This window comes from Mesoplodon bidens, assembly GCF_964165515.1.
Source record: "Mesoplodon bidens genome assembly, chromosome: 9".
Lineage (NCBI taxonomy): Eukaryota > Metazoa > Chordata > Mammalia > Artiodactyla > Ziphiidae > Mesoplodon > Mesoplodon bidens.
The window spans coordinates 64352371-64377889 of record NC_138166.1 but is presented as its reverse complement, the minus strand read 5'-3'; the positions used below and the strand labels follow the sequence as shown (position 1 = coordinate 64377889).

At 37.7% G+C, this 25519-nt stretch overlaps 2 protein-coding genes across 2 annotated transcripts in view; both read left to right on the top strand.

The window, feature by feature from the left end:
* The window catches only part of TBX20 (T-box transcription factor 20), a 54532-nt gene extending 50896 nt beyond the window's left edge, over nt 1–3636 (top strand). The window contains exon 8 of the mRNA XM_081243611.1: nt 1076–3636. Within this exon, the coding sequence (XP_081099737.1) occupies nt 1076–1416 (341 nt within the window). The 3' untranslated portion in view covers nt 1417–3636. The remainder of the gene's footprint in view (nt 1–1075) is intronic.
* Nucleotides 3637–17834: 14198 nt separating this feature from the next.
* Nucleotides 17835–25519, top strand: part of DPY19L2 (dpy-19 like 2) — a 94700-nt gene continuing 87015 nt past the window's right edge. The window contains exons 1-3 of the mRNA XM_081243908.1: nt 17835–18310; nt 21900–21924; nt 23528–23615. Coding sequence (XP_081100034.1) covers nt 17929–18310; nt 21900–21924; nt 23528–23615 — 495 coding nt within the window. The 5' untranslated portion in view covers nt 17835–17928. The remainder of the gene's footprint in view (nt 18311–21899; nt 21925–23527; nt 23616–25519) is intronic.

The following is a 25519-nucleotide window of genomic DNA, read 5'->3' as shown; positions in this document are numbered from 1 at the left end:
TGTGAAAAACTTCAAATAAGTATCATGCATTTCTTTTTAGAGTAATTTCTAAGTATTTATGCTTTATTTTTGACAGTGCTTATTGTTTCCACATAACTCAGCTATGCTGAGTAGAGCTGGTATATTAAAATGTTTGGATTTTGTGTATCTGTCTTAAATGTAATCAACATAGTAAATGTTCTCATTATTTCCAAAAGAAAAGAGTTACAGAAGCTAAAGAAAAAAAAAGAAAAACAGTCTTTTGGGTTTTCATAGTGGCTCTGGAAACCAGGTAGCTTTGTTGAGGCTTGTCTGTCCAGCCTTACTTATAGGGATGCTACAGAGGTTAGGACGGATATCAGCTATTTGGAAGTCCTTTAAAGGGAATCAGGTCATTACCTTCAGGCAGGGTGCTAGTGTTTTGGCCACTCTCAGGGAGTATGCAGGCCATCTATTGAGTTAAGTCAGTAAATTATCTTTTCCATATATGGTTAAATGATATATTCTTGTGTGGAAAGCTAGATATGCCTCATGATTGACCTGTCTCTCTTTTAAATTATAGATCTATTACATAATTTTAAAAATAAAATTGACCCTTACAGATAATGTAATTCTTTATTTTTTTTAACATCTTTATTGGAGTATAATTGCTTTACAATGTTGTGTTAGTTTCTGCTGTATAACAAAGTGAATCAGCTTTACATATACATATATCCCCCATATCTCCTCCCTCTTGCATCTTCCTCCCACCCTCCCTATCCCACCCCTCTAGGTGGTCACAAAGCACTGAGCTGATCTCCCTGTGCTATGCGGCTGCTTCCCACTAGCTGTCTGTTTTACATTTGGTAGTGTATATATGTCCATGCCACTCTCTCACTTCGTCCCAGCTTACCCTTCCCCCTCTCCGTGTCCTCAAGTCCATTCTCTATGTCTACGTCTTTATTCCTGTCCTGCCCCTAGGTTCTTCAGAACCTTTTTTTTTTTTTAAGATTACATATATACGTGTTAGCATACGGTATTTGTTCAGATAATGTAATTCTTGATTTGCACACTGAAGTAGAGTTTCCAGTCTAATGAGATTTTTTTTTCCTTTCAGGATCAGCCTTTACAACATCTGATAATTTGTCTCTCAGTTCCTGGGTATCATCTTCATCCAGTTTTCCTGGATTTCAGCACCCACAGTCCCTGACTGCTCTTGGCACCAGCACAGCATCCATAGCGACACCCATTCCTCACCCTATACAGGGCTCTCTGCCACCATATAGCCGACTTGGGATGCCTCTAACCCCATCGGCCATTGCCAGCTCCATGCAAGGGAGTGGCCCGACATTCCCCTCATTCCACATGCCCCGGTATCATCACTACTTTCAGCAGGGGCCCTATGCTGCTATCCAAGGACTGCGCCATTCCTCTGCTGTGATGACGCCATTTGTATGACTCTTCTAAAAATAGGAGAATCCAGATCCAGAATGTGCAAATGGGTATGGAAATATAAGACAGGGTTGGGTGGGTGGGATGTGGGGTGTTGGAGCTGGGGCTCTCCAGGAGACATGGGACCTATTAAAGAGGAGAGCTGGACTCACAGTAAAACCTACCACTGAGGGAAAGCACCATGGACCAGGATTCATCTGTAGCGGGGTACAGCTTTTGGCTTTGAGAGAGAATCAGTGTAAAGTTCTTAGCCAGCCTAAGTCCCACAACTATTGGATATCAGTGTACCAAGAAAGTTTAATAATACAAGGCAGATGAATCTTAAGATGCATTATTCCTAGTGGTTAAAAATGCTGTGTCAATGCAGTAATGTATAAAGTCAACATGTATAGGTTTTCTTTCTACTTTCCACAGGTTAAAAGAATCTTCAAAGAGGCAATACTATATAACATACCATAATGCATAATGACTAACTGAAGTCCATTTCTCCCTATAGAAATGAGAGCCAATAGAGAAGTATTTGTAGTGCTGTAGCTTAAGCATGTTTAGTTTTCCTTTGTGTTAGTTTGCTGGGGAAGGAGCTGAGATAATGCTAATGCGTCCTAACTGGTGGATGAATAGGTGGTAAGACTTCACAAAGTTCTGTTAATATTTTTTTTTTTTTTTTTTTTTTTTTTTTGCGGTACGCGGGCCTCTCACTGTTGTGGCCTCTCCCATTGCGGAGCACAGGCTCCGGACGCGCAGGCTCAGCAGCCATGGCTCACGGGGCCAGCTGCTCCGCGGCACATGGGATCCTCCCGGACCGGGGCACGAACCCGCGTCCCCTGCATCAGCAGGCGGACTCTCAACCACTGCGCCACTAGGGACGCCAGTTCTGTTAATATTGAAGGGCCAGTACCTGACAAGTTCTTTTTCACAGTCTTTTCTTTCTTTCTAATTCTCTTTCTTGCAATTATTTGCCATTTATGTAGGAAAAATCTTCCATATACGAATAAAACTGAGGTTTTATTTTTCTGGGCTGCATTCTAATACACTGCTGATTTATTCACTGAGGGACACTTTAAAGTCTTTACACCTTGACGCATGAGACTTTCTTTCACTACAATAAAAAGATGGTTGCCCTATTCTAAAAGGAATTTTTTCTGCCGTGGGTACCAGAGCTCCCTTCATTTTTACTTCAGCTTTGGGAGACCTTATGGATGTTAAAATGCACCAGGCCAAATTCTCATTTTCAGTAAATCTGCTTCATTGTTTGATTAGCTGCTGCCACTGATTGACAAGGATTTATGAATGACCATTCTAAATGCCCATATAGCCACCACTTAACCTTTGGTCATGAATAGGTATGTGTCCATCTATCTGATTGGCCCTTTTTTCTCACTGTATTACATTCAGTAATTCTACCATTTTTCTAGGTCCATAATATGAAATCGCATGTTAACTCAATGACACCCTGACTGAAACATTGGAAGTGCTTATAAGTAAATCTAAAGGATTTATCCACTTTATTTTCAACTCTTGCTATCTTCTTAAGCCTTCTTTTAATATTTATAATAGTAATTAACTATATTGTAGTTATATATAATTTCTGTATTATTTTTGAGCCATATATATCTAAGCATTTACAATCAGGGTAGTACATTTGGCATTTTGCAACATTTCATTTCCCTAATAACAGAGGTTTAATGAAATTCGTAGTCCTTCAATTTTAGATATAATGCATTCTAGCTATAGAATTTAACCTGTCTTCTTCACAAAGCTCCCCAATATTCTTAATTTTTAATGTAATATTCATTCTACTTCATTCTGACTACAAAAGTATTGAATCTGTTCAAAGAGATGGGAAATCTTGCTGCTGAGGGTAGAGGTGTATTTGGAAGTCAAATGTAATATACTTATCACATCAAACTCAAGTGGGATTTTATTTGGTTGTTTTAATGTTAGGCTTTTCCATATCAAATGACTTTATTGGGCATTTCCAGTCTATGAAACAAGGTATAATTGGCACAGCCTGTCTAAGTGATGCTATTGTTGGACCTTGCAATTGACTTTCTCCACTGTATTCCAAGGTTTGGTTATGGAGAAGCACCAGCTGCGTTAACCAAACATCTCAAAGTCCTATGGCAGACACAGTAGGCTTACTTCTAACTTCTTGCATGTTATGCTATAGTATCCACAGGTAGTTTGTTTTCAAACACAGCACAGATGTATTTCTTTAAAAAAGTAGTTATGCATAATGTTTAAAGTACATATCCACAGAGCTTAGGATAGGGATTTAATGTTTAATAGTTGCCCTGTTGTCAGTGCTTTTAATACAGAGTACTGCTACTTAAAGCAGGAATAACAAAAGTAAATACTATTTTACATGATACTACTTAATACCCTAATAAATGACTGGTCTACTAAAGCAAATCCATATCTGAATTTTCTTTTCAACGAGCATGAAAGGATCATTTTAATACTATTTTGACATTTTTCCCAATTGGTGTGTCTCAAAAGTAGGTTTATATATTTTTGTTAAATATGGTTTTATGCTAGTATGTCCTGAATTCATAACTTTATTTTGTAATTAAATCAATATAAGACTAAAAATAAATAGCACGCTTAGAGAAGAACAAAGACTAAGACACCAAAGCATGCTCTTGGAAAATCACACCTGAAATTCTTGGATACACTTTTTAAGTATTTGGTATTATTTGAACAAGAAAGAAGAAGCACAGGTGAAATGGAGCTTAACCTGGTCAGTCACTCTAGTCATGGAAACCAGGGGCAGATATATGACCCCACCAGGGTTCTGAGCTCTTCTGCTTGTTGATTATTACTTAACCCCTTGGGTATTTAACATTTAAAATTCTAAAGTCTATTTTACCAAAAACAATTGCAAGAACTAGATAATTAGGGACAAAGCCAACTGAATAATAAAGAGCATGAGTTATGGTATATTTGGAATAAATTCAGGGTCCCCCCCCAGGTATATTACAGTATTAAAAAGCCTGGCTAACGTATAATGCTGCTAAAAAGCAGCCCTGCCAGAATGGCTTTATCTAACCCAAAAGAATTAATTCATAACTTAGTAAATTCTACATATGTGATATGTTTTTTAAATGTTTATCAATAATTCTGAGTAAGCTCATTTATTTCTTTTACTTAGTAAATCTTCCCCCCTCCTCTGTCCACCCTTGGCAATATAAAGATAAACATATCCAGTTTGTGTCCAACATATCACAAATTATTAGGTAACAAGGTCTACATTAATGAATTTATATTACATTGCTGGTCCTTTTGAGTTCATAACAATGGTATGTTGTCTTAAAGGTTTACCACCATTTCTAGTAGGTGGGCACAGAGTAGGAGATATTAAGACACTTCCTGATTATGATGCATCATCTAGTAAACACCCTGTGTAAGAGTCACATTGACTTTGTGGGATATTCCAAAACCTCCTTTCTCCACCCTTATCCACATCTCTGTAATTGCACTTCTCCGGCCACAACGCCCCACCCTGGGGGGATAAAAAGGAAACCCTCTAAAAGCCCAAGAATAAGTATTCTTAGAAGCAAAGCATCTTCATCCCATACTGCCTATGAATTTTTCATAGAGATATTAGGATATTTATCCCAATTCTGAATTTCACATTAGCTTTTCAGGCTGTCCTGCTTATATTTAAGCTGAATTATACTAAGAAAACTGAACTTCAAATAAGGTAAATGGAGAGACTTTACCACCTCATTAAAAACACAGTCAAACTCAAGCCATGACTCAGTAACTAAAGTTCAAAAAGTCAGTTATGTAATGCGCAGGATCAAATGTGGCAAGAAAAACAATATTTTTACTCAATCTTCCATTGACCAAGTAAGGAAAACTGTTTTCATTATTAAATGTGTATGGAATTGATAATTACTACAAACAAAACAATATTATACTATAAATTTAGACTGGACAGAAATGAGGCACTGGACAGAAAAAATTTTCAGCTGGCTCCTTTAGAGAGCTAGGCTTGGGTGGAGGATGGATTTTATAAATTTTTATATTATTTCAGAATGTAAGGATTTTATGTAAACAAGCAAAGGGAAGGTTAAAAACTCTTAAAATTTTAGGAAATCATAACATTCTTTCTTCACTACTATTCCATGCCAGTTATAAAATATTTCAATACTTAGCTTTCTTCGGCATGCTTAAATATGCAAAGGTTCATTTATAAATATTTGATAGACAAATAATCCAGAAGTATTCTCTGGCCCTTAGTTCTCTGTCTCTCCCTTAGATAATTCCAACCTCCTCCCCTGATAATAAGAAAATAAAAACATTTTGGTGAAATAGTACATCTGGACAAAAAATACAGCTTGTTGTATTTCACTTCTGGTACATTAAAATACTGTATTTAGTTGTTGTTTTTCTTAGTTTCAGAAACCTAAAAGAAGGTCTTCTATTTCCTAAAGGATAAAATTGGATCTAGCCTCTTTAGTAGACTATCACAGTTCTATTGTTTGCTGTGTTCATTTGCTTAACGAATTGCGTGAGAACAGTCACTGTAATGAAGTGTGTGTGCTGGGGGTGGTGGGAAGGGCATGGGAAATGTTTTATGAAAAAAGAAGTTATAAGCCTAATACTATAAAGTAACATCTAATGAAGTTCTTTTTAAGTGCAATATATTTATTTCTGCTAGAAATGTATTATCAACATTATGTAATATTTGAAGCATTACATGTTATTTGTAAACAGCTTAAAATTATATATTACCCAAAATTGTACAAAAGTACAAATGTGTGGATGTTAATTTCTTTCATTAAATATGATGTGTTTCGATATACATGCACACATTTACACCTTCCATTATCTCACACACTTTGTGACTTTTGGTACCCATTTCCTCACCCGAAAAAAAAAAAAAGAGGAGGATTAGGTAAGGTCAGGGGATCATAACTGGCCACTCCCAGGCCAGACACAACGCACAGCAGTTGTGGTTTTGTCGCAGGGTTGTGGTTTTGTCTTTAGTCGCACTTGAAAGTCTTTAGAGAGGACATTGCTCTCGAGTTGCCACCAGTTCCCATATTCCTACACCCAGTCCCTTTCACTCATTCACTCTACCTGATGAACCTTTAGAAGCGCCAGTCTTCGCACTTTTCTGTTCTGAATGATACCAAAGACTCCATAAAGCTTAAAGAACTCCTACCTCTCATTCCAGTCATGACCTCTTGGATGTGCTGTAATATTACACAAAGCAGACTGACACAAAATAAGATTAGCCAAATTCAAAGTCTTAATCCTTCTTCCATGTAACAGTCCTTCAAAATGCTTGACGTTATCAAACCTTCTGCTTTCAGAAGTCTGCTCTATTACCCTTAATATTTTGTTCATGCCAAACCCCAACCTTTAAAAATCTTCTATTTGTTATAATTCCAAGCTTATAGAAAAGTTGCAAGAACTATACAAAGAAACTGTATATTCTCTACCCAGATTCACCAATTGTTAACTTTTTACCCCATTTATCATTTGCATTCATACTGAGTAGTCAACACACACACACACATACACACACACTTTTTCTGAACATTTGATAGTAAGCTTCACACATCATGCCCTATTATCCCTATAGTAAGCTTCACATATCGTGCCGCATTATCCCTAAGTAATTCAAAGTCTATTTCCTAAAATCAAGAAGATTCCAGTAAATATCTACAGTAGAATTAGCAAGTTCAGGAAATTTAACAATGGTATAATACTGTGATCTACCATCTGTACTCCAATTTTGTGAAATGACGCCAATGATGTCCTTTGTAGCATATATTTTCCTTCAGTAAGAAGTATCAGATCCAGTTCAGAATCACTTATTGCATTTAGCTGTCCAGTTTCTTTAGTCTCCTTTAATCTGGTACTTATCATTCCTCAGCCTTTGTCTTTCATGGCAAAAGAATTCCTATTTTTCAATGGCTTATAATTTATTACTACCCTTAGTTATCTTGATGCTCAAATCATCCCAGATTTGGTCACTGGGAGCCCCTTAAGTTGGCTCCTGTGTCCTCTTGACATGCCCTAATTTACTTTTTTTTTTTAAGTTCTTCTTCAATTTCTGGCATAACACACTGTTCCAGGCTCATCTTGTACCTTTCCTGCCTTAGCCCTGTAATCAACAGTTTCTACCAGGAGCCCAGATTCCTTTTAGTTGGGAAACTGTATTAGTAACCAATATCTGGGTGCCAGATGTGCTCATTGTCATATGTTTCTAGGCCTTTTCAGCTGACAGTGTTAGGAATATTTATATATATATGTATGTAAGCACACATGTTCAAATATACGTATGTGTGTGTATAAATTGTATTAGAAATCATGAGTTTATGCTGGTATCTCCAATTCCAATGTACTCCCATAGGATCATTTTTTCCATGCTTTGCCCCATTCTGTATCTGTATTTGCCTTCTTCCGCAATGAGAACCCTAGCTCCCCAAATCAACATATTTATTTACTCAATTCTACTATACACCCCAAATAATTTCATACTGCTTCTTTCATACAACTACAATAAACCTTCTAAAAAGAGTTCAGGATTTGTTTGCAGCTGTTTACCCCGCTACTCAACTAAGTGTATATAGTCAAATGACATGTTTAGCAGTTACTTGGTTTTTTTCTCCTATATGGTTATGTTATTCACTAGCAATACAACTGGGTTCATTTGTTCAGTTTGCTTATAGTTTTAAGGTTTTTTCCTCTCCTTCTTACTGATTTTTAAAAAATATATATATATAATATTAACATACTTCCAACAACAAAAAAACTCATAAAATTAATAAGCAATTATAACAAGGTCATAGGATACAAGGTTAATAAAAATAAGTCAAATCCTTTCTAATATATCAGCAATGAACAACTGGAATTTGAAATTAAAAATACAACACCATTTATATCAGCACCAAAAAAAAAAAAAGAAGAAATACTTAGGTATCAATAAAATATGTACAAGATCTATATGAAGAACACTACAAAACTCTGATGAAAGAAGTCAAAGATGTAAATAAATGGAGAGATATTCCATATTTGCAGATAGGTAGACTCAATAGTGACAACCAATTTGATTTATAGATTCACCACAATCCCAAACAAAATCCCACCAAGTTTTGTGGCTATCAACAAACTGATCCCAAAGTTTACATGCAAAAGACCCAGAATAGCCAACAAAATATTGAAGAAGAACAAAGTTGGAGGACTGACAGTACTTGACTTCAAAACTTACTATAAAACTACATTAATAAAGACAGTATGGTATTGGTGCAAGAACAGACAAGTAGATCCACAAAACACAACAGAGAGCCCAGATAATAAACCCATATGAATACAGTCGACTGATCTCTGACAAAGGAGCAAAGGCAATTCAGTGGTGAAACTATAACCTTTTTTAAAAAAATTATGCCGGAACAACTGAATATCCACATGTAAAATACTGGATCTAGATACAGACCTTGCACCTTTCACAAAAATTAACCCCAAATGGATCGTAGGCCTAAATGTAAAATGCAAAACTATAAAACTTCTAGAAGATAACAGGAGAAAATCTAGAAAATCTAGATAACGTTGGCTTTTTAGATACAACGTCAAAAGCAGATCTATTAAAGAGAAAGTTAATATGATGGACTACATTAAAATTTTTAAAAGTCTGTTCTATGAAAGACACTATTAGGAGAATGAAAGGATTGGCTACAACTGGGAGAGTATATTTGCAAAACACATATCTGTTAATGGGTTTGTATTCAAATATACAAAGACCTGTTAAAACTTATCAATCAGAAAACAATCTAAGTTTTTAATAGGCAAAAGATCTAGACGACATACCAAAAAATATGTAAAGGTGGCAAATAAACATGAAAAGATGCTCAACATCACATGTCATTTGGGAAATGCAAATTAAAACAACAATGAGATACCATTACACACCTGTTAGAATGGCTAAAATCCAAAACACGGATAATGCCAAATGCTGACAAAGACAAAGAGCAATAGAAATTCTCATTTATTGCTGGTGAGAATGCAAAATGGTATAGCCACTCTGTGTGACAATCTGGAAAAGGCAAAACTATGGAGATAGTAAAAAGATCAGTGGTTTCCAGGGTTTGGGAAGAGGGAGGGAGGCATGAATAGGTGAAACACATAGGCTTTTTAGGGCGATGAAACAATTCTGTATATTATAATGGTGAATACATGACATGATGCATTTGTCAAAGCCCAAAGAACTGTACAGCTCAAAGAGTGGACCATAATGCAAAGTATAGTTACATTAGTTAATAATAATGTATCATTATTAGTTCATCAATTGTAACAAATGTACCACACTAATAAAAAGTGTTAATAACAGGAGAAACTGTGTGCAGCAGTGGAGGGGAAGGGATATATGGGAATTCTGTACTTTCTGCTCAGTTTTTCTGTAATCCTAAAACTATTCTAAGAAATAAAGTCAATTAATTTTAAAAAGCCAATGAGATACCACTTCACACCCACTATAATGGCTATAATCAAAATGATAGACAATAAGTGTTGGCAAGGATGTGAAGAAATTGGACCCCTTGTACATTGGTGGTGAGAATATAAAATAATGTGGCTGCTTCGGAAAACAGTCTGGCCGTTTATAAAATTGTTAAACATAAAGTTACCATATGACCCAGGAATTCCACTCCTAGGTATACACCTAGGAGAAATGAAAACATATGTCCACGTAAAAACTTGTACATGAATAGTCATAGCAGCATTATTCATAATGGCCATAAAAATGGAAACAACCCAAATGTCCAGCAACTGATAAACAGATAAAATTTGGTATATCTATACCATTAAATATTATTTAGCTATAAAAAGAACTGAAGTACTGATAAGTGCTACAACATGGATGAACCTTCAAAACACTATGCTAAGTGAATGAAGCCAGACACAAAGACCACATGTTGTATGATTCCATTTATACGAAATGTCCAACAGAGGCATATTCAGAGAGACAGAAAGCAGATTGCTAGGGGCTGGAAGGAAGGAGGAATGGGAATGACTGCTAATGAGTATGGGGTTTCTTTTTGGGGTAGTGAAAATGTGGACTTAGATAGTGGTGATAGTTCCACAACATTGTGAATATACTAAAGTCACTGAATCCTACACTTTAAAAGAACATATTTTATGGTACGTGAATCATATCTCACTAAAGCTGTTACTTTAAAACATAGAAAAAGCTATCCAGAAAATATTTTATTTCCATTTTATAGAGCCCAACTTGTCAACTTTGAGGACTTCCAGGGGAGTTAAATCTTGTGTACTTGTGAGTTAAAAGTGAGCAGTCTAGAATCTTCTGCCTGCCTCAAAATTCTTTTTTATCTGTGAAAAGAAGATAATACTGCCTATTAGATAGCATTGTATGGTTTTAGGCTCTCAATTTAAATTGGCTTATTTTTAGCTCCGTTTTTTTTTCCCCCCTAGGAGGAATTGTAGCTGGTTCTTTGGACTCCCTGAAAAGAAAAAGGTGATATAAATAATTCCTTCTCCATCTTGAGCCTTGCTATGATAATAATTGCTACCTTTTGTAAAACATTTACTACATATCTATGTACTTTATATACATTATCTTACTTAATCTTTGCAACAACTCTATGAGGTAGGAGCTATTATTATTCCCATTTGAGGTATGAGAAAATTGAGGTTTAGAGAAATGAAATGCTCAGAGATCTACAGTAAGTGAGAGAGCCAGGATTCAAATCCTGTCTGTACTCATAACTAAGACATTGTGCTAACCCCTATAATAAAAATTTCTAGATTTTAAGAAAAAAAAATTTAAGGTCTACATTGCCTTTATGGAATCCAGGTACGCAACCTTAAATAAGAAACATAAAAGCAAAACTCGGGCTTCCCTGGTGGCGCAGTGGTTGAGAGTCCGCCTGCCGATGCAGGGGACATGGGTTTGTGCCCCGGTCCGGGAGGATCCCACATGCCGCGGAGCGGCTCGGCCCGTGAGCCATGGCCGCTGAGCCTGCACTTCCGGAGCCTGTGCTCCGCAGCGGGAGAGGCCACGGCGGTGAGAGGCCCGCGTACCACAAAAAAAAAAAAAAAAAAAAAAGCAAAACTCAACAATTTTTCTCCTAAAGAATTTTACAGTGTCACTGGTGTGTCTCAAGAAGAGTTTCAGATTGTAGCAAAAACAAGAAGGAAATTTTAAACTTCCACATTTACCTTTTAAGGATGGGTCAATATTTATGTGAAAGCAGGACTCTGCGGCCCAAAGCAAGAGCCTGGTGGTCTTCATATAAACACTTATTACTTATTTAGGGACATTTCCCCTTCCCTTTATACTCCAGTTGCCATTTTGGCTCCTAAAGGACAGACATAATTAGAGAATAGGAACAATGAAGCCCACTGTACTTAAGAGAATGGAAAGCAAGTGGAATCAGGGAGGAACCAGAACAGAGATCAGGAATCAGGTGGAGGCCGGGTTGGAGCTGCCTGAATAGGCAGAGAGAGATAGGCTTAATTCATCTGAGTTGGCAGTGAGAGGTGCAGCAACTAAGGACAGGATGGGGGATAAATTGTGGGGTAGATTGCAGAGAGTAAGACCATAAAGGTGGAATCAGAACACACAGCTGGAGACAGATGAGGAAAGAAGAGAAGCACTGTTAAGAAGGGAGTTTGGTACAGGGCACTGATGACTCAATAGGTATATTTTTCCAGCTACCTAAACATATGTTCAAATACTAACTAGAATCAAATAAGTTTAAAAGACTTTAATAAGGCCATGTAGTCCAAAGTCTTTATTTCATAGTTGAAGAAATCAGAGCTAGAGAAGTAAACTGCACAAAACATATCGGCTCATACCCTACTGTGATATTTCTTGACCACTATGTCACGATCAAAGTTAAATATTAAGTCAATCTAAAATATTATGTGATATAAAACATAGCACACAGGTGCCTTATGTTTCATTTCTGTTTTTGCTATATTTTGTATTTAACCTGCCCGTACATATACTACAGTTCATTCTTTAATATAGTCTACGACTTTTGCTTATTTATACTGAATGTAGTAATTCTTGTATTAGTTACTTTGGTGGTAAATTTTTAAAAATCTCAGTATGTTGGAGTTTGTTCATGGAACTATCACCACTGGGTTCATGGAAAAATTGACTTTTGGGGTCTGGTATAAATATTCATGTATGTGCTTGTGTATATATTGGTTAAGTCATTTAAAAATGATTACTGAGTACCCTTCTGCTCAAATCAGTGTGCATATCTTATGCAATTAGGCAGTCTCTCCATGTGGGAGGGGAAGGAATTCTCCCAATTAATTAATGGATTACCTTCCTTCCTCTGAATGACACATGCCTATATAAGGCTGTTCAAGGTCAAGGGGATCTCATTTCATCTGATACACATCTGGGGAACTAAACAGTATGGGTGGCTGAGAGAGCTAGAGTTTTAAAAGGAGAATAGGACCCTCATGGACACAGAAAGTAGACTAGAACTCCTAGAAATTCCAACTTATTACAGATACCTTTTCTCCCATGGATGAAAAGGCAGTTTTATGCAAACTGTCATAAACAGATGCATTTACATTCACACTGTATGCTTCACTGCAACTCGGTGACTTTCCATTTTCTTCTATGAAAAAGCACCTGCATCCAACTAGAATTTAAACAGGCTGTATAAAGTAATTCAAGAGCAGCAAATGCACTATTTAAAAAAAATGAATCAATCTGAGATATGTAATGGTTTTAGACTGAAGCAGCTGTTTTATAAAATATACATATGCAATGACATTTCTTTTAGTGGAAGCAACTTGCTGAAGAAGAATTTGAAAGAATCTTTTAACATATAAAACAGACCAATTAGAAAATAAATAGCCACCCAGAAGCCTATATCTATGGTTATTCTATTTTTGAGACAAGAATAGAGGTACATGAATAAACAGAAATTTTTTCATCTTTGTGAATTTATAGGAATTCTTGCAAAAGTATTAAAAAATGAATCCCATTCAGTTCATCTTTTTAAAACTTCTTAATTGAAATGAATAAAATTACTAAATCAAAATGCTCAGAAAAAATCTTGGATATGTGGTTCACTTATAGTTAGCATAATCATGAGATTCTAAGAATTTTGCTACCATTTTGGGGACTAACTGATGATGACAGACTAGACATAAACACTTTGATGCCAATTCCAACTCTTTGTACCATAAAAGAGAAAAAAAGTACTTTAATGTATAAGAAACTGTGAAACAGCACAAATAAAACACCATCTTGTATGCAGATTATCTGTTAAAGTGAAATTAGTACTTTAAATTATCAACTTACAAGTGGAAAATTTAACATTTTCAAAATGATATTCACTGTATTACCTCTATCTTTCCTGATTCATATAACCAAGCTAGTTATAGATGTAACTCAGCTATCCACTTATATTTATGTCTATGTATTTGCACAAAGTTAAAACACTTAAATTTGGTTAAAAACTTTCTGAATCAATGAAAGCAAAGTCATTATTATTTGGAAAACCAACCATTGACCATAATGAATATCTTAATTATTTTGATACGTGAAACATGCAATGTAATTATTTTTATGCTGGATTATATTTGGAATTTCCCTACACTTCATATTTAGTTAACTGATATATTACAAGAACAGTAATATTTTTCTTTTTAAAAATGAACTTAAAAACTTCCGTAAATTTTTAAAATTCTGATTTATAAGTCGTTATTGCCATCTGCTGGTTATACAGTTTCATTGCATTTTGGGGTAAAAATTAGCAATTGTTTTACTAAAAGAGAAAACAGAGACAAGTTTTAGAAATAGATGACTGGGAAATGTCTATGTAAGAGAAACAATTTACTAAATCACAAGGTATCTTCATCTCAAAGAGGAAAAAATAATTCGAGAATACATTGCATTATATCAAATTATAATGCACTATTTCAATTGTCAGTTCACCATAGAATAAGTATCAGGCATACTGATTTAAGTCACTGTCATTAATAAGCATAAAGCTAAAATATGACTTAAATAACTGTTCAAAATAACTAGCTCAAAATAAGTGAACACTGTTAGAGAAGTTATAAAAGATGAAAACTTGTCAGATTCTATTCAAGCGAATAAAACTGAGCGCCATGTTTTCCCTCACATACACAATCTACCCCTCTCCTTACTGAGAGAATGCAAAATTATTTAGGCAACTTGTCTCTCAGTTTTCTGAGTTAACTAATGAAACTTCAACTCGTATTACTGTTTAATAATAGAACATATAACTTAATGACAAAAATCCAGGTGAGCAAAACATTAATTGGAAATAATACTCATCAGTATACTCTGAATATGGTCACTCTAAAGCAAGATATAGTAATTATTTTATTTTATTTTATTTTTTGGCCACGCTGTGTGGCCTGTGGGAGCTTAGTTCCCCCACCAGGGATTGAACCTGCGCCCCCTGCAGTGGGAACGCAGAGTCTAAACCACTGGACTGCCAGGGAAGTCCCCAAGATATAGTAATAATTTTCAAATTAAGCATATACTCTTTTAGATGCTTTACTATGTTTTAGGTACTTCAGCATTTTTCAGATCGGGACATAAATTAGAGCAGTTAAGTTACTGGCTAAAGGTAATCTTGGTAATCTTGCATATATGAGTCCTCTATGTAAAAGATTTAGAATGGAGCATGGAACACAGTTAATTCTATGTGTTTACTATATATCTGAATCATATATATCCTGCTTATTTTACCTTTAACACTATATCATGAGTATTTTCCTATGTTGTTAAATATTCATTCAAAACGACTTTAGTCAATTTAGTAATGCTTCACTGTTATCAGTGTTCTGTAATTCATTGTTTGACATGGAGGTTACTTCTAATTTTCAATTATATAAATAATAGTACAATGAACATTATTATAAAAATTATTTTTTAAATGCCAAACATGACCAGAATTGTACTTTCAAGGACTAGACCAACAGAAAGAATAGGCTTTATTCTGTTAGGACATGGAGTGATACAAAAGACAACTGGAAACTCCAAGAAACAAACAAATTCACAAAAGGGAAACATAATAGGCAAAATAGATTGAAAAGAAGGAGACCAAAATCAGAAAGTTCAGTTCAAAGTTTTACAAGAAAATGTCACTAAAAATGACATCTGGCCAACATTCCAGTAGCAGCCACTCCTTACTTCCCACAAAAATACCCACTCCTCATGAAAAACGAAGACATAAAACTTATAAAATCACTTAAATGAATAATCTATCAACAAGGACCCTCAGATTACCTTTTTAAATATTCAACAAGATATAACTTAAACACATCTATTAAAATCACAGAGAGTTGAAGGATAAACAGATTAATTGGGAAAACACTGATTTTTTGAAAAGGCACAGATGGCCATATCAATTTCAGGTAAAAGTAGGGTGTATAATTCAGCTGACTTGAAACATCTATTGGAAAATATAAATTTCCCAAATTGATACCAGAAGTAGTAGACAATGTAAATACACCATTAATAATGGAGGAAACTTAAAGACTAAAGAAAAATAAAAAGGCTCCAGAACCAGATGTTCTAATAATACATACAAAAAGGTGCAAATCCACCCAATTCATTTTATGAGTTTAACCTAATTCTACAATTCCCTTTTTATTAAAAGGAAACAAAATCACTGCATTCCAAAAACAATATTAAAATACTCATATGAAAAAATAAGGTATTTTTTTGAATTTGCATATTTACTCAATAATATATTTTTATCAACCACCCATAAGTACCTTGTATTGTAAACTCAGGATTGGACGATTTATTAGCTGTTAAAAGTTGGGTAAATCACTACATCCTTGATCCGCGGCTTCCTAATTCGTACAAAGTTATCGTGTGAATTTAATGCGAAAACTTTTTTTTTTTTTTTGGCCCCGCCGCGGCCGCGGGGGCCCCTGGCCTTAGCAGCGAAACAGCGGAGTCCTAACCACTGGACCGCCAGGCAATTCCCTAGATGCGAAAACATTTTAAGCACCAAACATAGTGCCAGGAATGTAGAAACGCTCCTCGAAGAAAATCTTACAAACCAACAGATTAATATTAGCACTTATTGAATTTAAGTAAGTGACAAGATGAATAATACTGTCAGTAACTGCTTTAGACCTTCAGAGTAGGGAAATTAACGTGGGCTGGGGCTTGGAAGGTGATAGAATTGAGATGGGCAGGCAGAAATGCATGAAAAAGCTACAGGAGGGCTTTTCGGTATAAGTAAATGGATAGTTATGGAGTCACACTGCGGACCTCACTTGTAATGACTGGAAAGGAAGATTTGTGTCCGCGGAGGTGGGAAACTAAAGTTGAAAAGGCAGACTGGGGCAGCTTGCTGAAGGTACCGATGAACAAGCCAAGGAGTTTACGTTTCATTTGCGGGCTAATGGGAACCACGAGCATTTCTGAAGGGTGTGGCATGCGGAAAATTAACCTGGCCACAGTGAGCCTAGATTAGATGGGGGAGAAGGGGCTTAGGGAGTTCGATCCATGATAAAACAGATGGGACGTGAAGCGTCGTGGGCTCCAGCGGCCTGGCCTGTAACAGAGGACATGAAAAATGCCAATGGCCCCTGTCCATCTTTGCCAGCCGTCCTGGCATCACGTGTGGCTGTGCAGTGACTATGGGGCTCCCCTCTCACGTGGTCCTGGGTGGTCCCTGGTTCAGAAGGGGGAGACTGCTGAGCGCAACTCCGCGCTCAACTGCTGACGAATTCTGAGCAACCTTGCTGGGGACACAATTTCACTTCAGAATGGATTAATAAGCGCTGTCCTCAAAGGGGACGTCACCGAGTTCGCGTCAACCAGAGGCTCTGGGGTTAGACTCACCGGGCTGACGCCTGCTCTGCCACCTGCTGCCTGCGACCTCGGGCCACTGCCTCGGCGTAGGAGACGGACTGAGTGCCCAATGCTAAGTGTTCCAAGGAGGCGAGGAGAGACGCTCCTAATAAGTGCCAGGTGCATCAGAGGCGCCCACTTTCTTCCCTCGCTCTCTTTCTACGGTTATTCTTTCAATTGAGATCTCCTTTCCCTTCAATAACCTCGAGACAGACAATCTTTTGGTAAAAATAACAAAGCTAAGCCTAAAGTCGAAGAAAGTTCCTCAGACTTGTCCACCAGCAGCGTAGGGCGGCGGTGAGCTGGGCGGCGCACTTGAGAGGATACGCGTGAGGAGACGCGCGTGGAGCTCTGCGCGGAGTCCGCTTACTTGGGGCTGGACACGTGGAGGCGCACGTGGGAGGATGCGCGCCGGGATGCGCGCACGGCCTGCGCACGTGGGGCTGCACGCGTGGGCGGCGCACCGGCAGCGCGGGGCAGCCTGGGCCTGACGCCGCCCCCCTTCCAGGGTTCGCGGTCGCCTTGACTAGCCGGTGGCCCGCAACGGCGGCGGGGACTAGTCGTTGAGGCTGCGAGCCGAGCCAGACCCCTGCGGACCTCGCCCGACTCGGCCGGGCCCGCGCCGGAGAGAGTAGCAGCTGCATCCGAACAGGGACTATGAGAAAATGGTCGGGCAAACGAGGAATAAGCTCAAAGAAACGGTCTCAGAACCGTCGCACTCTCCCCGCTCCACGCAGTGTAGGCAGCCGCGGCGCCGGGCCACCGAAGCCGGGGAGCCGGAGTTGGACGAGGAGCCGAAGGGGGAGGGGAAAAAGCCGAAGCTGTCTTTGCCCGCATGCGGGGGGAACCTGCCAGGGGCCGCCCAGGAGTACTCGCTGCGGAGTACCCGAAACCTGAACGCGCAGAATTGCCTGCAAATGGAGGCGGTCGCAAGGACCGTTCCTCTCGGCCGCTTTCAATTCCTCAGCTGTTTCATGGAGCAGCTCCGCGACAAGGTGCATCTATTGCGGAGATGTCAGTTCACGGGCAGGATGACCCTCGGCATAGGTGAGCAGAGTCGACGGGGGAAAGCCCTCGGCAGGAGCCCCGACGGCTCGAGGCCCAGCAATCCCGCGCGGTAGGCTCGCATCCGAGGGACCCGCGGGCCCTCTGAGCCTCGGGTTGGAAGTGGTTTTGGTGAATCTTGCAGATCAGTTTAACAAGCAAGTCTAGCAGCAATAATGGCGAAGTCCAATCTCTGGAAAATCGCTGACAAGAATTTCCAGCCCTCTTCTTTTAAAGTTATTTTTAAGTTCTTTTAAAACATTTTCAAGGGTTTTCAGGAACAGTGATCACTTCATGTGTCACCAACAAAATGTCATCTTAAGGCAGCCATTTATCACAAGTTGTGAAAATGATAGGGTAGCTTTTGGCGGGGGGAGAGGTCAGACATTGTATTTTTCTGCACCTTGAATAAAGAAAAATAAACTTGGTTATTTTAATGAGTTGAGAATCTTTAATAGCAGAAATAGTCACATTAGGCAATATATTTCCCCATGTTTTCCATTTATTTTCATCTTGCTGAGGAGCTTTGATGCTTAAATTTTCTTCTTATTTAAGCACTTGAAAGATGTTTATTTGTATTCCTCATTTTCTGTAGCTGAAGACGTAACTTATCTTTTTTTTTTTTTTTTTTGCGGTACGCGGGCCTCTCACTGTTGTGGCCTCTCCCGTTGCGGAGCACAGGCTCCGGACGCGCAGGCTCAGCGGCCATGGCTCACGGGCCCAGCCGCTCCGCGGCATATGGGATCCTCCCAGACCGGGGCACGAACCCGTATCCCCTGCATCGGCAGGCGGACTCTCAACCACTGCGCCACCAGGGAGGCCCAAGACGTAACTTAAATATTGCTGTTTCATTAAAATCAGTTTTGAGCCTAGTCTTTGGTCAGACTGGCTGCTGATGTGTATTGAAACATAGATAAATGTCTCCTAATGTAAGTTACTGTGATTTCTTTTCTAAGTTGACTGCTGATGTTAATTAAAGTAGAATGAATGTCCACATTTGGAGTGTGTTGAAAATACTTGAGAAATAATAGATGGGGGTTCATATTTAGATTTTGTCAGATGTCTAATTATGGAAACAGATACATTCCACATCCAGAATCAACATGGTCTTGAATACAGAGGTGTTTTGCCCAAACACAAGCCCTGGTGCACCCATGACTGGCACATTGAAGGCACTCAATGTTGGGTGAAATGATGAGTGAGTATATTAAGTGCTATGAGAGTTCAAAAGCGTGAACATACTGGAGAATGGGAAGTGGGAAATGAGATCAGATAAGACTTTTAGGAAAAGGTGAGATTTGAATTGTGACCAAAGGCTAATATTTGGATGCATGAAGCAGAGAACAAGTTTAGAGGCCTATAGAACAGCATAGGGCTTCCATGGTGGCTCAGTGGTTGAGAGTCCACCTGCCGATGCAGGGGACCCGGGTTCTTGCCCCGGTCCGGGAAGATCCCACACACCGCGGAGCGGCTGGGCCCATGAGCCATGGCCGCTGAGCCTGCACGTCCGGAGCCTGTGCTCCGCAACGGGAGAGGCCACAACGGTGAGAGGTCCGCGTACCGCAAAAAAAAAAAAAAAAAAAAAAAAAAGAACAGCATAATCAGAGTCATGGAATGTAAGAAAATATGAAAGCAGAGTAAGGGTACAAAAAGAAGAGAAAGTAGGAAGTTCAAAAGGTTGGGTGGGACCAGCCATGGAGAGTCTAATTCAAGCCTAGGTTTAAGGCATTTGGACTTTATTCTGTAGGGAGGCATCAATTGATTCTTTTCTTTAGGAAAATAATTTTTTAATGAGGTGAAATGCACATAACATAAATTAACCATTTTTAAAGTGAACAATTTTGTGACAGTACATTCACGATGTTGGCATTGAATGATTTTTAAATAGAGTGAAATGATCAGAAGTGTGCTTCAGAGAGAATAATTTGACAGCATTGTGTAAAATGGACTGGATATGGACTGAGAAAAGAAGCAGAAAAAATAATTGAATGCTGGAATCCAGGCAATAGTGGTCTTAATGAGGGTAGCAATAGTAGGAATGGAGAAGAGAGGACAGAGGTGAAAGTTAATGGCAACAAATTGAGAGGAACTGGGTAGGTTGTGAGGTAGAAGAGGAAAAGAGTGTGAGGAGAGGGAGAGAGAACATTTGTTCAGGCATGAGGAGTGTCGATTTGGGAATTATCCATGTGGAAGTGAGTTGAAACGTTAAGATTGAGTGAGATTTCCAAGAGAGGAAAGTGGGCAAAGTAAAGCTATTTGGGAAAACCCGTTATACTTAGTTTTAAGACGTGAGAGAAGGAAAACCAGATAGATAAGCATATAAAAACAAAATGGTCAGAAAGGGTTGGTATGATGGAAGATGGAAGAGTTGGTATGATGGAAGATAACAGGAAGAAATCTAAGAATCTGGTCAAATGCTACAGAGAGGTTGAAAAGCAGAAGTGAAAGAGGCCATTGATGTTGATAACTAACTGATCATTGGTCATTTAAGAGTTACAGGAACTTAGAAGAAAGAAGTAGGCTAAGAATCTTATTAGATAATGGCGGGGGGTGTGGAGGAGAGAATATTTCGTAGTTGGAAGGCCTACTAGATCAAGAGAAGTGTTTTAAGGCCTAGGAAAATTAAAGGCTGAAGGGAAGAACCAAGGGGAGAGGGTAGGATTAAGGTTCCAAGAGAGGGAATTACTACGTAGAGAAATGTTGAAGTGGATATAAGAGACTTTGGGAGTGCTCGCATTAAATGATCTTTGTTTCAGTAAAGTATAAGGTTGGGTCACTATCAGAGGTGAGATTGACAGAGACAGGATATGGGGGCCCAGGAGTCAGCTTTTTATCACAACTTTGAAAGGAACTGTGATAAGCACTTCTTTGCATTTACAATATTGGCATCATTACACCTTACCATTTTATCAGGTGTGGAATGTGGAGTAAAGGGAGGGAGAGGCACATGAATATTTTGAGGGTTTTTGGAAAGCCAGATGGACTTAGTAGGATTTTTGATCTTTTCCTTAAATATCATTTTTAAGAGTAATTGGAGAATAAGAAAGAGGATACAGGTATAGTTGAATAAGGCATTCTCTGTGTATCTTAAGAGTTAATGAAACTTTATCAGAGGGGCATCTGTTTTGAGTTGAGAGGGGAGGTATAGGTTTAATTTTAAAGTGGTTCAGAGTATATTATGTATGTATTAGATAGAAAGTTAACATATGTAGCAAGTATATACTTTTTCTATAAAGACCCAGGTGGTAAATATTTTAAGCTTCACAGGCCACATACGATCTCTGTTACCTATTCTTTCTTATTTTTATAACCCTTAAAAAATTTAACAAATATTTTTAGCTTGCAGACAATACAAAAACAGACCATGGGCCATAGTTTGCTGATCGTGGCATAAAACTAGTAAATCTGAGAAATACTGAAGAGTGGTAGGAATGAGCTCAGGATGGTAAGAATATGGAAAAAGAGCTGGAGAATCATGATTGGGAACTTTCAACAGTGCAATGTTTGTTTTAAAAATTATTAAATAGTTGTTTTAAAGGTATATTATAATGAAGCAGCTTTTAATGACTTTTTTCTTTTCTTCTTTTTCCAGCTGCCTTTGTGGCAATTTTGCACTGGTAAGATTAGTTTCAGTTTGAAATCAATGAAAACATTTGGATTAAAAATTGCCATTGCTGTTTGCATATAATAAAACAATAACTGCTTGTTATGTGTATAGAACATCTATATGTGCACTAGTTTACATATATATATATATAACCTTTTTTAAAACCTCATGTGAGGCAACTTTTATAAATGGATGCATTAGGGGAATAGTAACTTATGAATTAAAATATTTTTGCTTTATCAAAGGATTCACCACTATGTTTCTTAAATATCTAGCTTTTGTAGTGTACTTTTCATGTTTATTTCATGTAAAAAACTTCCTCGGGCCTCCCTGGTGGCGCAGTGGTTGAGAGTCCGCCTGCCGATGCAGGGGATACGGGTTCGTGCCCCGGTCTGGGAGGATCCCATATGCCGCGGAGCGGCTGGGCCCGTGAGCCATGGCCGATGGGCCTGCGCATCCGGAGCCTGTGCTCCGCAACGGGAGAGGCCACAACAGTGAGAGGCCCGCATACCGCAAAAAGAAAAAAAAAAAAAAAAAAAAAAAAAAAAAAAAAAAAAAAAAAAAAAAAAACTTCCTCATTTTATAGTAATTGAGTGTTGTTAGTGACATAAACTTAGAGACAAAGTTTTAGTAACACCTGTCAATTGGAAATCAGGTAGAAATGAAGATAAACACTCTGTGATGGTAATACAGAATTAAATGAGCCTTTCAGTATGCATACACCTGCATATAATTTTACACAAATGATATGTTTGTAAAAGCTCTATGTAAAATAATAATATTTTTCCTCTGACATATCTTCATTTCTACCTGAGCTCAAGGATTTCTACTATTGGGAAGAATGGGATCTGCCCCACATCCTGTTGGGACAGTGCTCTTCTGATCATTATTCTGCAGGGAGATTTCAATGTTAGAACTAAGGCTGTAATGATAAGAAACATTTCCTACAGCTGTTGGTACTGTGGCATGTGTCCTATGTGTAAACGAAGGTGAGTGAAAGACAGCGTTGCTATATGGAATTTTGATTTATTTTGTACTTCATTGGAAAGCATCTACTATGTAAATTAAGGATAGCATAATTGCTGACTATAATTTATTTGTCACATATGCTCCTGTTTTCAGTACCTACAGCTGTTTTTTTAAGTTGCATTAATAAATATCTCAAAGTACAGTCCTGTGTTCTTTGGCACTTTATGTAGTATTATACTTATTTAAAAATTGCTTTAACCTAAAATAATTTTATTTAAAGTTATATTCCAAAGCTTTTCAACAGTTAGAGGCATTTCCCAAACCTGGTACATTGGAAACACTTGTGAAACCTAACAGACAAAAACATGCTTCTGTTCTGATTTAGAGGCCTGGAGTAGGAGGAAGGGTGATGAGATCTGCAGGAGTTTTAGATACACAATTAAGATTAGGAACCAGGGAGTTAAGGAATTTCAGCTCTGTGCTAATGCTAGCTTATGAATGCCTAAAAATATACAAATTAGCAAGTTACAAAATTATCTCAATATTTATTATAAAAATTTATTCTTTGTCTTTTCATGGCTTTCATACTTTGTTTATAATAGTTATTTTAGTGCTGTTTTTGAAACATGTTATTTTTCTTCTAGGATACATTTAATAAAGCTTTTTGAAAATGATCGTCATTTTTCTCACCTCTCATCCTTGGAACGGGAGATGACTTTTCGCACTGAAATGGTTAAGTTCTTTCTTCTAATGAATTCATTTGTAGTTTAAGAATAGTGAGACTATAAGGTGGAAATTTATTAGGAACTGAAATGAGTTTTTGATGAATTGCACTGTTTCTCAAACTATAGCCTATAGGTTTATTTTTTTTATTTTTGCTGTTTTTTTTAAAAAATTTTATTGGAATATAGTTGATTTACAATGTTGTGTTAGTTTCAGGTGTACAGCAAACTGATTCAGTTATATGTATACACATATTCATTCTTTTTGAGATTCTTTACCCATGTAGATTATTACAGAATATGAGTAGAGTTCTCTGTGCTATACAGTAGGTCCTTGTTGGTTATCTATTTTATATATAGTAATGTGTGTATGTTAATCCCAGATTCCTAGCTTATCTCTCCCCACCCCACTTTTCCCCTTAGGTAACCATAGGTTTGTTTTTGAAATCTGGCCTGTAGGTTTATTATTTAAATAAAAAAGTGTTTTAGTCCTCACACCATAAACAAAAATAAACTCAAAATGGATTAAAGACCTAATGTAAGACCTGAAACCATAAAACTCCTAGAAGAGAACATAGGCAGAACACTCTTTGACATAAATTGTAGCAATATTTTTTTTGGATCTGTCTCCTAAGGCAAAAGAAATAAAAGTAAAAATAAACAAATAGTCTAGTTAAACCTAAAAGCTTTTGCAAAGCAAAGGAAACCATCCACAAAACTTAAAGACAACCTACTGAATGGGAGAAAATATTTGCAAATGCTATGACTAATAAGGGGTTAATATCCAAAATACAAAAACAACTCACACAACTCAATATAAAAGAAAAAGTTAAAAAAATTGACAGAAGACCTGAACAGACATTTTCCAAAGAAGACATACAAGTGGCTAACAGGCGCATAAAAAGATGCTCAACATCACTAATTATTAGAGAAGTACAAATCAAAACCACAGTGAGATATCACCTCACACTTGTCAGAATGGCTGCCATCAAAAAGTGTACAAATAACAAACGTTGCTGAAGATGTGGAGAAAAGGGAACCCTTGTACACTGTTGGTGGGAATGTAAATCAGTGCAGCCATTATGGAGATTCCTCAAAAAACTAAAAATAGGGCTTCCCTGGTGGCGCAGTGGTTGAGAGTCCGCCTGCCGATGCAGGGGACACGGGTTCGTGCCCCGGTCCGGGAAGATCCCACATGCCGCGGAGCGGCTAGGCCCGTGAGCCATGGCCGCTGAGCCTGCACTTCCAGAGCCCGTGCTCCGCAACAGAAGAGGCCACAACGGTGAGAGGTCCGCGTACCGCAAAAAATAATAATAATAATAAAATAAAATAAAAAAATAAAAAAGAAGTGATACAGGGCTACCAAAATGATCAGAAATTGCTTTCCCTTAGGGTAGAGTTGGGAGACCCCATGTTTTATCTGGCTCTTTAAATTTTTTTTTAGCTCTCTTGATTTCAAGATAATTTCTTTTAAGAGACAACTTTTGATATAATGCTTTCTGTTTTTTTGGCACCTAACCTATAAAATGGAGTTAATCTATCTACCATATGTATTTCACATAATTGTTATGGGGGTTAAATGGGAAAAAGAATGCCAGAATTGCAGAAATTTACAATTAAGAGAGGCCAGGACTGTCTTCCAGATCAACTAGTTAGGGGCCAAGAGAAGAATTGAAACTGGGTCTCCTGACTGTTTAGCCACTAGTTTTGTTTTTTGGTTTTAATTGTGGCTAAATTAAAATAAAAAATTTTAATTAAAAAAATTAGCAAAATTTACCATTTCAACTATTTTAAAGTATACAGTTCTGTGGCATTAAGTACACTTATATAGTTGTGCAACTATCACCACCGTCTATCTCCAGAACTTTATTATCCCAAAGAGAGTGTACCTGCTAAACACTTAACTCCCCACTC